Source organism: Rattus norvegicus, chromosome 1, assembly GCF_036323735.1.
Source record: "Rattus norvegicus strain BN/NHsdMcwi chromosome 1, GRCr8, whole genome shotgun sequence".
In the NCBI taxonomy this organism is placed as follows: Eukaryota; Metazoa; Chordata; class Mammalia; order Rodentia; family Muridae; genus Rattus; species Rattus norvegicus.
In genome coordinates this window covers 114,730,430-114,744,038 of record NC_086019.1, presented here as the reverse complement: position 1 = coordinate 114,744,038, position 13,609 = coordinate 114,730,430, and the positions used below count along the sequence as shown (strand labels likewise).

Here is a 13,609-nt window from a genome sequence, read left to right as displayed (position 1 = left end):
TGCTTGACTCTTAGCACTGCCAAAAATCACACCAGCAGGACTTAGGAATTGGAGACATGAAAGTCACAGCCCTGTACAAACCCCATGGTTAATGTAGGGCAGCATCTGTACTCAGACAGGGGGTCATTACAATCATCGTCAGTTTAACAAAACAAGCCACGTGTGAAAAAGCTAGTCTTTACTATTATATAGCAATTTCTTTTGGAATAGAAATAGAGTAAAATAAACATTATGGAGAGAATCTTCTGCCATTTTAATAGGCATGGTAGAAACTATTGCAAAAACCTCTATTTTTATTTCTTCCTTTATTAGTTATATCCTTTAGCCATTTTAGCTTATTATTTTATTTCACTTTTTTTGGGGGGGGGAAACAAACAGGATAATAAAATGATGAAAATTCAATGTAAAGTCATTCCACTGGTTAACCAGCGTGGATCACAGTCACCCTTTAAGCACATGAGAACAATATCATTGTGATTTGAATTTACCATTGACTCTAAGACTGGCTATAAAAGTGATCAATCCCGTCCCTGTGTTCTGCAGCTTTCTTGCCTATAATCTAGGGCAACATCAGGAATCACCTCAGGGCTTAACTGTGAGGATTAACTTGGTTGAGCATAATCAGTACATAAATTATAGCATTATAATATTTTATTTCAACACAAAAGGAAAAAATGAATACTGCAGAGAGAAAGGATAATAAGAAACAAAGGTTAAGAAGGATTTCTCTTGCTATTTAATTCGGCAAATTCTTGCAGAAAACATGTTTTCCCCAGAATGAAAACCAGTTGTGTCGATGACAGAATGCGATTGTGCTCAGTAGGGTAAAATTACAAGTGCCTGAGAAGAACATCCAGATGTCTGTGTCAGGAAGACACAAGCACATGGTTCTGGTGCATGTGCAGGTCTTGGGTATTGCTGCCTCCATATTGTTGATTGTGCTAATTCCCATGTGCTTATACAAGATAAACAGTGCGACTTTTGCCACAGACTAACTAAGTCCCCTGATTTGAAAGGCAATTTTCTCTTTTAATTAATGCCAATGAACTCAAAGGGTTCCGAGCTTTGAATTTGGAAGCTGTGATTTCTAGATTTTCATATTTACAGAAGGTTTCACATTGAGAGAGAAATCCACTGCCCTCTCCTTAGAGTCTTGATCTGATATGCCCAATACAGGAGCTTGGATCTGTCTCTTTCAGATTCACCCCAGGAGATGCTCATTCTCACACAGTGAAGAGTATATTTTGAGAAACATTCATCAAAGCACACATACATTTCTGGAAAGGAAAGATGAAATTGCCTGGAAGTTTTTGGATTTCTAATGAAACCTTCATTTTGTCCTGTCTTCAAACTAACATATTTCTTTCACCTATTTTAAGAATATTTTAATGTCACCCATCCTTCCATCTCACGAGAACATTTAGTTTCAGCATTCTTATTAGGAGTATATTTCTTTCTAATGTGGCATTTTGCCCAAATATATGATTATGCATGCCTGGTCCTCTTGAGCCCAGGAGAAAGTACTAGGTACCCTGAGACTGGAGTTATAAAGGGTTATGAGCTGCCATATGGGTGTTGGACATTAAACCTTGATCCTCTGGAAGAACATCAATTGTTCTTAACTACTGAGCAGTCTCTACAGCTCCCATTGGTATGCTATTAGAATGCTTCTATTTATTAATTTAAAAATTTTTATTAGATATATTTCTTTACTTACATTTCAAATGTTATTCCCCTTCCCGGTTTCCTGTCCATAAGCCCCCATCCCCTCCCCTCCCCCTCCCCCTCCCCCATATGGGTAGCCCCCTATACATCCCGCTTACTGTCCTCCCTCCATATTTTGTTTGTGTTCTATGTGTGTCTTTATGTGGAGACTTGATTCTATAAATAGCATTGGGATTTTATTAATAGAGTCTCAGAACAACAGATTGAGGTCCAAGTACTGTCTATCTGGAAGAAGATGGGCACATAATTTAAATTCTCTCTACGTCTAGCTCACTCTAGGTATATATTATACATAGTGTGAATATTGCTAAACCACAAGGGTTAAGTCATAGAAAGTAAGTACTTGGGACAACTCCAGAGACTGACTTTATCTTCAGTCATGCTGGTTGGACCGTAGTCCACAATTCTCAATTCTATAAAGTAAACAGCTGAAATAAAGATCTGTACAGAACATTAAAAAGCAAGGATTCAAGATATTTCTATAACGTTCCAAACTAGAGTGTCAGGAAAAGAGCAATTTCCCCTACTTTTCTTGTGAACTTACTTGTCAAATGAGCTCACATTTCTCTCTGTGGAAGAAAGAAAAAGAGCTAGACTCTCAATAATAACCGGCTCTTTCAACCATATCTGCCTTTTGCCAACATGTCACTTCAATTTTTCACACGTCTTCTAGTTTCTTTTGTAATGCAGAGATTTTTTTCCCCATTTCCTACCCAATGCCAAAGGCTTAGTTACTGCAAAGATCAGCAAGGAATGATCTTCAGCATGCGAAAAGAGGAACTAAGGCAGAAAGATTCCCTGTTTGTGAACTTTTCTTTTGATTCAAACTTCTCTTTCCCATGCACATAGCATTATAAAAGCTCTCTGGTGCAACACTTTTCTGGATGATTTGATAACACACAGACAGGGCCTCGCCTCTAGGAAACTACTTCAAGGACCCTCACTTCCAGGGCCCTCACTGTGTCTAGACTTGTCTGTATGTTTGCTTTTCCTCACTGATGATATATTCCTGTGGGTCTGACATTATCAGGTGAGCTTGAACAATGAACTCTCCTCGAAGTTATTGATGTGACATTAATAGAATATACTCTTTTAACAACAGAATTTGGAGCTTTTAGACCTAAACTGGATAGTATTACCCTGCTTTCTTTTTAATTGAGGATAATAATGGACATTTAAATTAGTATTTCCAAATGGGACTGGTTAAGATGATAAATAACTGGCCTCTGTACTGTACTCCAGATAGTTTACTTCACAACTAAGGAAGAAATGTCTTCACAGTTCAAGATAGACTTGAACTTCTAAACTTCTTTCCCATTAAGATTGGCTTCCTTGTGTATAGTAGTGAGAGAAGGTTGTTATTAAAGATCCCTTTCTAAAATGCAGAACACATTGGTAGAATACGCCTTGCCAAAACATCTAATCATGTAATAATGGTGGTTGTGTGTTGAGTTGTACTTCTCTCAGCTGGACATTATGATTTGCATATATTATCATAATGAATCCTCTTGACAACTTTATGAGAGGGGCATTGCTATTACCTTTCCATGGACCAGAGGAAGGTGGCAAAGACAAGTTACTTGCCATTATAAATCCCCATGATTCTAAATCTGATTTTGTAATTTTAGAATTTAACTCTATATAATAGAGCAGAGATCACGGTTCCTTTTACCATCGACCCCATCACTAGTAAGTAAGTGCTTGACCCTAGGAGGATACCTTAAGTAAGATTATGAACATTAGGAATTCTCATCCTCATCTTGGCTAGAGAAAGGTTCAGTCCCCATAGGAGGCATGAAGAAAATCTTCATTAATCCTTACTGACATCTTACTTAGTTGGACTGCTGAAGCCCGGTGTGGCAATGTACCAAGTCCTCACATGATTTTCAAAGCAAGAGATGTACAAATGAAAAGAAGGTCAAGGTGGGAGACTCACTGCCCATAATCTTTAGTTATTTGATTATCAACACTGATGAGAATCTAGAGTCCAATATTTTCTTTACAGGAGCTCTCTCATGTGCAGTATGCCTAACAGATATATTTATTTCACATCCCTATCAAAGCCCATTTCTTCCCCCTGAGCACAATTTTAACATAAATTAGGCTATAATTTTGTCATTTGGGCTGTACTGGTCAAGAATTTTGAAGTCAATTTGATAGATGTATTTATTTTCAGTTTTAATAACTTGCTAAATGTCATGTTACTCATTGAGATATGTTAATCTGCACACCAGATTTGTTACCTAAGCAAACCTACCTTAGCATTTACCAAAGGACAGGGTATAGCTACATGCTACACATTAAGATACACTTAAATATATTTTAATTAATCAATCTTGATATTACTGCTATAGACTTAACCCATGAGGAATAGTTTCTCAAATTTCTAGGATGTACATTTGTATAAAGTAGTTTCGATGATCAGATTTTGATATCATAAAAATATTGCTTCAAAAACAATGCTTTACATTAGAGCATAAGGGTCAACAGTCACCACTTTAGGCATGTCTTTCAAGGTTAATTGTGTGCAGCACTGAAAACATTAACAACTCTCCTTTAAGACCTACAGATGACCATGGGTTGTTTAGGGCCAGCTTTCATTTCTAAAATTAACTGAGCACACAGTAAGGAATGGGCTCTTCTTTGCTGTAATTTCCTTTGCCTATAACCTCTGTGATTCACAGTTGCATGTGGTTGGAGATATCCCTTTTTTATATTGTTTTATATTTCCCTGTAAGTAGGATCCTCCTAATGCATTGAAGGAACACGTTGTTCTTATGTTTCCTGATAAGAAAAGAAACTTGTTGAGCAGACTGACATGCTAGAGGAAACCCCTTAGGAAGTTCTGGGGTTTGTCTTAAAAGAATTTACTCTGAAGCCTTAGAGAAATCTCATTTACTCTAAGCCTCAATTTTCCCTCTTGTGAAATGTAGAGGTTTGAACTAAACAGAGTCTTTATTTGCAGCTTGTCTCCCAACAGAAGACTCTTAAAGTACACTTGAAGGGATTAAAGCACTCCAAAGCAACAGAAAACAAATTAGACACAACTGCAATGCAGACCCCACTCCTGGTCTAATGACATCTCTCAGTGTTTTGAATTCATTTATAGAAGATGTTGACCATTTGGTTGACCTTCACTTTGTGTCTGAGAAGAGTCATTTACTGTCAATAATTCTGTGTTCTCTTTACTTATGGAACAAAGCTCATATAAGTTTTTGTGAATGTCTTCTCTCGGTCATAGACTTAACATGATCTCTCCATTTTACTTCCTCTTGCTCACACATGACTTCCTGTTCAAAAGTGTACACACATGACACATGTTTTTGGAAACAAACACAAACTCAAGAGATTTATAGTCTGGAAAAAGGATAAATTTTTCATGTTTACTTTTAAGCATAGCTATTTATATTTCAGGAATCATATATGTAGACTAAGAAGCGCACTGTAGCTCTAAAGCTGCCTTGAACATTGGTCACAGTAGGAACGCAGCAGGCATGGAATAAGTCAGCTTCTTTCCCATTACTATTTTTAAAAATGTTTTCTATAATATAAACTATTTCTTCATGTAACATTTTTCTACAATTTTTGACTGTTTATAAAATTAAAATAATGCTAATTGATGATGAAATCAATAAACAGTAAAAAATGAAATCAGACAAATTTCTATATCTACCCATGAGGTGCAAACCACCTATCTTAGTTATTCATTAACCCCCATGCTCTGGCTTTGATCTGATATAATTTATACACTGTATGTGTATTACATCATAAATAGAAGCCCAAGTAAGTACATATACACTTTTGTGCTAAATCACATTCTACGTGATTAAAGTAAATACCTCTAATTTTCATAATGTTTAGCAATGTACACAGAACCTACCAGATGCTGCGACAGCAGAACAATCTTGAGACCAGGGGTCCAGATGCCAAACCACATTCACTGTCCCTATGATTCCTTTTCTCTATCATTCTTCCTGTTAGTTAAAAGGAGTGTCTTGCTAACTTGAGACCATTCAACTGATCTGCATGTGAGGTTTACTTTATTTTTCTCTCAGTACAAAAGAATTTCGTGAAAACATTTCTAGGAGTTGAAAACAGTGTCACAGGGTTTTCTTTGTTCCACAGAATACTCTAAACTTTTTTTATGTATTAGTCCTGGCTCTACACTAACTTTGTTTGGTTAGTTATATGATTAGTAATACTTGTTTCATTAAAAAAATCTGCACTTGAGGATGAGCAATATCTTCCTGATGTTGAGACTGAAGATAAAATACTTCTAACCTTTAGTCAGTGGAAAGCATATAATTGAAATTTCTGAAATGGTGTGGTTTAATGACTCCTGATTTACACGTGGAGCTTTATATAAAACTATTGCTGTCATTTATTCAATGTGTAAATTTGTATGAATGTCTCAGTAGAAGATATGTAGTTATAACTAATCTACTTTACTGGCCAAATGACACAGATGCTGAGTGACTGACAGCACTCTCATTGTGTGTAAATAAAATCATCCCGGACAATACTAAAATAATGAATATAAATTCATAACGTATCTGCTTATATGAATGTACAAGGACATTTTTAAATACTACCTATTATTTGGATGACTTAAATAATCAAGCCTTGTCTATTAAGCCGACATTTAGCAAATATTCTAACAGTGATTCAGAAACAGTTACACATCTGAACCCACAAATCATACATGAAGAAATGTTACTTAACACCTCAGAAATATCAGGCATCTTTTGATTCCATGTTGGACAGTCAAATTTCAATCATATATATTTTGCTTTGGTGAAATTGCACAGTCAATATATAAACATTTGAATTGTCATTGCCACTGGTCATAAAGAAAATGTGATCTACAAAGATTCTCTAAAAAAATGACACTTTAAAGAGTGATACAGGATTTTAGAGATGGAACTGCAGCCTCAGAAGCAAATCCATTCTCTTTCACAGACTCCTGTTACAGACACTTCTCTGATTCATTTACAGAATGATACAAGTCTTAGTGTGTGAAGGAGCTAAGTGGGAAACTCATAGTACCTCTCACCATTTCATCACAGTTAAAGTGAGACTCTTTCTTACATCAAATGCATTTCCTTAAAAGTCTTTTTGTGTGTTCTTGAGTTTGTAGTTTTCCTGTCCTCTCTTCCCTTTACCTTCACAATGGCTTCATCTTAAGTTTAGAATAAGGCACAGAAGAAATGGGAACCTATCATAGTGTATAGTATCATCTGGAAATGCAAGCATCTGGTATAACTACTGATCGAGGGCCCAAGGAGATCTCACAGGTGAGTCCTTTTGGGAGGACAGTAACCAAACATCCTAATAGAAACCATCAGATGTTGGGAGGCTTTCACTCCTTCCTTCCCTGCTATGTGTTACTCCATCTCAAGCTACTTGGAAGTTCATAATCCAAAGGCATCAGGGGCATGGACCCTAAGAGAACTAAGGTCTAGCAGCTAAAGCACAAGCCTCCTCCAGCACCCCATGGTTCCTTTTCAGGGAGAAATGTTCTTCCACCCATTTTCTCAGTCCCTATGTGTCCTCTTTCTGAACTCGACATACTGCCTTGGAATAGCAATTTAGTCCTCCTGCAGAATGAAACTATTTGAAAAGTACAATCATTCTATTGCAAAGCTATTCAACCTTCTCATGCATTAGTGTTCTTTGATCACAAGCATTTGTGTACACGTTAAATGGATCTTTGTATTAGGTACATTTTCAAATCATTAGCTTGACTATAGTTTTTGAACTTCTATGTGCTTTCTAAACAACGCAGGAAATTAACCTCTTTCTTTTTTAACTCCATGGGGTTCACTAGGAAAACGGAAGAAAGCGCTTTTCAGTTGTTAAAGGTGTACATTCAGATTTCTTTCCGAACAAAAGAAGTAAGTCTAAATCAGGATTTTTGCTACTGTTCATGACCATGGGATCATGGGATATCTATCTGATGTCTATGTGATGACTGGTTATAAAGAAAAGGGGAGAGCAAACTTAAGAGACAGATGTCAGTCCTTCCTGTTTAAAAGGCAGACTTGTCTGAGAATCGCCACCCCTGTAGCAGAACATCACTCTAAAGCACTGTCTTCCCTCAAGTACAGCAACTGTTTCAAGGGAGTCATTCTTTTACTTCAGGAGAGAGGTGAACACCAGGCTTCTTGCAGAAGAATTAAGCAGCTCTGAGGAGCTCTACACAGAGAGACACGTGGCCAAGTGTGTGTCCTTGCATATCAAGAGTTTCAGCTTCACATTTCCCATACTTTCGAAGGAACTTTAGAGTCAACAAGTGGCGATTGTAATCCTACGTGTATTTAGTCACCGAGGGTGTAAGCATGTGAAATGCAACCGCCTCACAGAAAGAACCACCAAGAGTGTCAGCTAACAGGAAACCCTGTCACAGGTGGTGTGACTGAGGCACACCACGTTGCTCCACAGTACGCCAGGTCCATCCTGACGAACTGTCTTGACAGAGCTTTACAGTTTGGGTTTTAACCTTTATGAGTGTCTTACAACTATGAGAACTTCTGATTACTGAAAGGGGAGATTTCTATGAAGTCCATTCTCTTCTAGCAAGTGACATACTAAGAGCATCATGTTTATTTTCAATCTGTTCACCATCACAAGGCAACTTAGGATCTCGTGCAATATACTGACCCAGAACAGCTAAGGAAATGGATTGATAATTATAGAAATTCACTTTAAGTCCATCTTGTATATTTTCTTTGGCAAAATGAAAATACTAATGCTGAAGAATGTGTGTATCTAATTTCAACTCAGAAGAACTTAACATTTTTTAATAAATGTGTTAACTTTCAGTATTGAAAGTATCTGTAGAAATGAAGACTTTCATAGACAGGAAAGCTGATTGCCCTTGCATTATAGAACTAACAAGCAGTGGGTGGAGACTATAGCGCTTGCTTATTCAAATGACGGTTGCTTTAAAAAGCAAATGGACTAAGGGGCTCAAGAGATTCTTACTGTCTTTCAAGCCACTGAAGGTTTGGGTTTCCCTTGTTCCAACAGTCACTGTTTAATGAATATGTACGTATAAACTTTAGACATGTCCTATCTTCAAGAGAAAGCAGAAGACATTGTTAAATCAGAAGATAAGAGTAAATGGCCAGGACCCAAAGACAAACTTTATTAGGCTGTGAGTACTTAACATGCTATTCAAGAGCTTTTTACTTAGGAGAGTCCTATGAATACTGGGAAGCAATGTGGATTCCTTCTACAAACATAAGAAAATACACTGAAATAATAAGCATGTCTTTAGAGGAACTAAAATTAGAGTTTGATTTCAGTCTGGTAAAGTCACTTGGGTTTTAAGTTCAAGGAAAGACCAAATCCATCAATATTTGGAGCTATGTAGAACAGTTTCTGTATGAAAAGTTAGGTTAGGCAGGCCTGGAAGAATCATGGAATTAGAAACAGAAACCGGAATTCATCGTCTTACTTTTAAGAACTTGCAAGCCTGCTTCATTTTTCTCTCTCTGAATCTTGTACACTTGTGTGTATTTTTACTTTGTTTTCGGTGAGTTATACAATCCGATACTGTCTCCATTCATGCGGATTTGAAAGAACCCCCACCCTGTGTGTTATTTTATTTCATGGAGGCCAAGGGAAAGGGGTTGCTGCCAGTCGGGTGCTCAAGGCATGCAGAAGAAATTCAGTCCCAGGCACTGAAACAGGCCACCCTTGTGCTGTGCTTGTGGGAGAAGAAAGCAAACCCATCACCACCTCTGAGACTGGGTCCCCAGCAGCAGTCACAAAGCACTTCTCAGTCAGCGCGTTTGAAATCCCCACTAAAAATAGGTCCTCTGTACTGGGGCTGAAATTCTCATCAGTGGCCAGTGATGGAGCACAGTGCCTGATTGTTTGTTTCCAACTAGGTTCTTTTCTGCTTCAGTACTGTCTTATAACTTTACATCTGAAGCCTGCTCAAAATACAGCCAAAGTAAGTCACCTGCCACCGAGCCCACTCAAGATCTCAGTCAGGCCACCTCCACCGGAGGAGTTTAGGATGATGTACAAGTCTTAGCACCTTCTGCTTTCTCTGACTCCCTGACTATTAGAATTAGGAAACACAGGGGTCCTGAGTTTCCTAACTACTAGGAGGGGTCTAATGTAAACACGCACTCTGGGGAAAATTCCCTTCTCTCCCTACTTCCTCTTTATGCTGTCCTACTTCTGCCTGTTCACTGTTCCTGACTACCAGGCTCCGCCGGAGTTGGGGATGGGTAGGTTCCTTTTTCTTTGAAGGGAAGCACTTGGTCCCTGAAAGAAAGCAACCCTGGTACTTTTTCCAGGGTACTAGGGGAACTATAGACGGTCTCTGCTCTATCCAAGGATTCTGAATCTTAATCACTCAGCTAGCATCTTGCTTAAGTGGGAGGTGCCTCTCCCCAGAGGAGCGCAGCCTCCTGGCTTGGGGCCTCATGCTCCTGGACTCACCTGGTGCTGAGGACAAGTGCTGGCAGCAGGGGCAGCAGGTAGTGTGCAGCGTTGAATTTCATGTCGCCGCCAGCTCGTGTACTCCTCCACTGGACCCTGCTCCTTTGCTTCCTCTGGTCAGTTGCTGCTCAGCGTCCTGCTCGGAAGCTCGGAGCCCTCTTCAGAGACGCACAAAGACACGGATAGAGGCTTCTTAAAGGCAAGGACCAGAGTGCGAGTATCTTCAGGAGTGATGTCACCCGGGAGCCCTGCCGGGATAGTCCAGCGCTGTGCTCAAAGCGCACAGGGCGGGTGTAGCCGCGGGAGGAGGAAAGGACCCACGTCCAGGTCGCTGCCCTGGTAGCCAGCTGTACTTGGTCACTCCGGTGCGCACTGGAGCGGATCTCCTCTTCTCCGCTCCTACTGAAGACAGAAGGGGAGGGTGGTGGCAAGGACCAACCTCTTTCTCCAGTAATTGAGCTGGCGTGCTCCGCAGGGTGAGAGACAATTCGCTGGGAAGGACTCCAGACTCTTTAGGGTCCAGAGCAGGCGTCTCTCACTAGCTTGCTTTTGCAGAGATGTTGCTTGGAGAGTAAGCAAGCTTAAAATACTGCTCTGATTAGATGCGTAATGGCTTGCCTGCTGCGGATGGAGTGGAGCAGCAGCTCATGCACACCAGAGGCCAGCTACCCAGATGAGGTTAGGGGTCTCTAGCACAGAAAGGAACCAGAACCAACACAAAGTCCGCGGCTCTGGGTTCTGGTGCGTCCACGTCTTCCTCTCTTCTGGTCTCTGCGTCTGTCAGCTGCTCAAGGGTGTTCAGCTGGCAGCCGGAGTTCATACACCTTCAAGGGTCGTTTTCCTGAGGAAAGAATCATGAACCAGAGCACAGAGACATTGGTCATTAATTCAACAGTAGGGGTATTTTCTGTAGTTTCTAAAATGTTGTATACCACGTGGCCAATGTTTAACAACCCCTTTTTAGAAATTTTAATCAGAAAAAAGAAACACCACAACTTTAATGCAATCTACCATTTTGCAAAGTCTTTTCAAGAAGAGAAAGGCTGACCACCTTCAGAGATTTGAAACTCTAAGATCTTTACATCATGCTGTGTGTGTGTGTGTGTGTGTGTGTGTGTGTGTGTGTGTTAGAAGTGCGCATGGCAGTCCTCTCAAGAATCAATGTACTAAAGTAAACATTCCTGTTTTCCTACCACATATGTGACAAAAACAGGGACCATCAGTATATGGACTGGACTTTTCTTTCCTAAATAAAGAATTAGTTATCCCAAGTGCTAAGACAACCTTGCTGCTCAGATGAACTTCACCCCTGAAGTGGGTCTATCTAAAGATTCAAGCACATGGAAGACCTAGAGGACGCAGATGCCAACCCTAGTGTTCAGTTAATGGTCTATGTTCTGCTCAGTCAAGTCACATAGGTAACGCTTTAAATAAGAATCTGCGATAAACTCAAAAGCGAAGACATAGCTGTAGATATATAAAATAATATAACTATTAGCAGACTCTTAAAAGGGATGCACTGCATTAAGCTTCTAATTACTGTTTTCTTCCAGTTCTCTTCTTCTGAAGTTAAGTTTAAGAGCACACCTACTGAAGAACTTGGCTATAAAAGTCTCAAGCAATCAAACAAGGAGTATTAATGTTTTCAGCGAATATCAATCTTTTTTTTTGCAGTAGTAAAATCCACAACAGACACAAACCAGCTCCCTCCTGAACTGTTGTGTTTTAGGAGGAAAAACAGCAAAATAAGAAACAAACCAGAAACAGGACAACAGCGGTACGAAAACCTAGACCCTGGAATTAAAAAAAAGATAAAGGAAGGAGGTTCATGGAGTCTGGTTTTGTTCTGCGTTCTGCTTTGCAGCCCAGTCAAACCTCAAATGTGCAGCAATCCTCCTGTCTCAGCCACTTGGGTGCTACCCTACTTATGTTTAAAGATGATAAAATAAGTTGTATACTAATCAGGGCATGCCACTTTGTAATAATAACAAAAATGTGTATAGCAGGAAGTAACACTCATCTGAAGGATGCATTTCTACTTTTATAGCAAGTTTGGATTGTGTAGTTTAATTTCTTCACCACATGAATCCAGGGTGGCCATCTCCACTATTTTCCATCTCTGTAGTCATCTGATTCAGAGTGGTCAAGCATCTGACACAATTCACTGGGTAATTTTTACAAATGAGCAGCTGTTGAAACACTTTTGGCCTTACTCCAAGATTTAAACTTTCTTGAGGAAAAAAATATGTTGTGAGACTATAATGTAAGTCTCCAACATAGGTTTTATTTCTTTATTATTATTCATGCAACATGAAACAATAATGGAAAAACTTCAGATTATTTACTTAAGAACCGAAGAGTTACTGATGCTTGCAATGGGTCCTCAAGCCTTGCTGTGCTCTGTATAGGACACCTATAAGAGTCCTTTGTAGGGTGTTAGAGCTTCAAGGAGCATTTGGCTCAAGGTGGTCATGTGTGGAATTGGGAAACTCTTGCAAGATTAGAAATTTACGGGTCTGAATTCAAATGTAGACATTTCTTAGTAGACGCCATGCTCCTTGGGAAATTCTAGGAGTGTGAGGCTCTTATTTCCAAGACATTATGTTCACTATTCTGAAGGAAAATTCAACTAAAGTAGATTCTCTGTTTCAGGGAGCCAGTGTGATTTCCTGAAGGTGCAATGTGGAGAGCAGCTTCATGGGACCAACCTCATTTAGGAAGAGTCTTCATACTACCTATCATGACCCAGGCCCAATGTAGAACAGCAATAAATTGCATGTCATTACAATGACTTTATATCAAGTACTTAAACTTGGAGCCAATAAGGATGCTGTTTTGAAAGCTGGAGATGGGGATAACATTTGAAACATAAATACATAAAATATCCAATAAAATGTGCAAAAAAAGAGAAAAGTTTCATTGAGATATAATTCTGATATGAAAAAATGTACCACTCTAAAGCATATAATTCAGAGTTTTAAATATTTTCACTACAGGACAAAAATCAGCACCATTATAAAACTCTCTATTTTTTTTTTACCAGCCACAAAAGCAACCACAAATACCCATTAGAATTCACTCACCACAGCTGCCCTTATCTCTCTCCCCATCTTTGTTGAGCCCCATTCTTATATTTGTCTCTACGACTTCACAGAGCTCTTAGCAGTTCGGATTGTCTAGCACTGTTCAGTCTTTTGTGATTTGTCTTGTTCACACTTATGTTTCCAGTTTGACTCGATCATGGCGTGCACCGCTTGCACCAATACTTCATTCCTTTCCGTTGCTGAATGGTGCTCTGCTGAATGGACATACCACACTTGTTAATTCAAAACTGGCAGCTAGCTTTTTAAATCTATTATAGATCGTTCTGCCAAAACAAGCATAAAAGATTTTATTTGGAAACATCGATTTTGTATTATACTGGGTT

General features: G+C 39.2%; 1 protein-coding gene across 6 annotated transcripts in view; it reads right to left on the bottom strand.

Annotated features, from left to right (window-relative positions):
- The window catches only part of Luzp2 (leucine zipper protein 2), a 386,349-nt gene extending 375,336 nt beyond the window's left edge, over nucleotides 1-11,013 (bottom strand). The window contains exon 1 of one of the 6 annotated variants that reach the window (XM_039100990.2): nucleotides 10,183-11,013. In XM_039100990.2, the coding sequence (XP_038956918.1) occupies nucleotides 10,183-10,244 (62 nt within the window). In that variant the 5' untranslated portion in view covers nucleotides 10,245-11,013. The remainder of the gene's footprint in view (nucleotides 1-10,182) is intronic. The other 5 variants (XM_039100987.2, XM_008759472.4, XM_063278593.1 and 2 more) reach the window with 5 other exon arrangements.
- Between the last annotated feature and the right edge of the window lie 2,596 nt (nucleotides 11,014-13,609).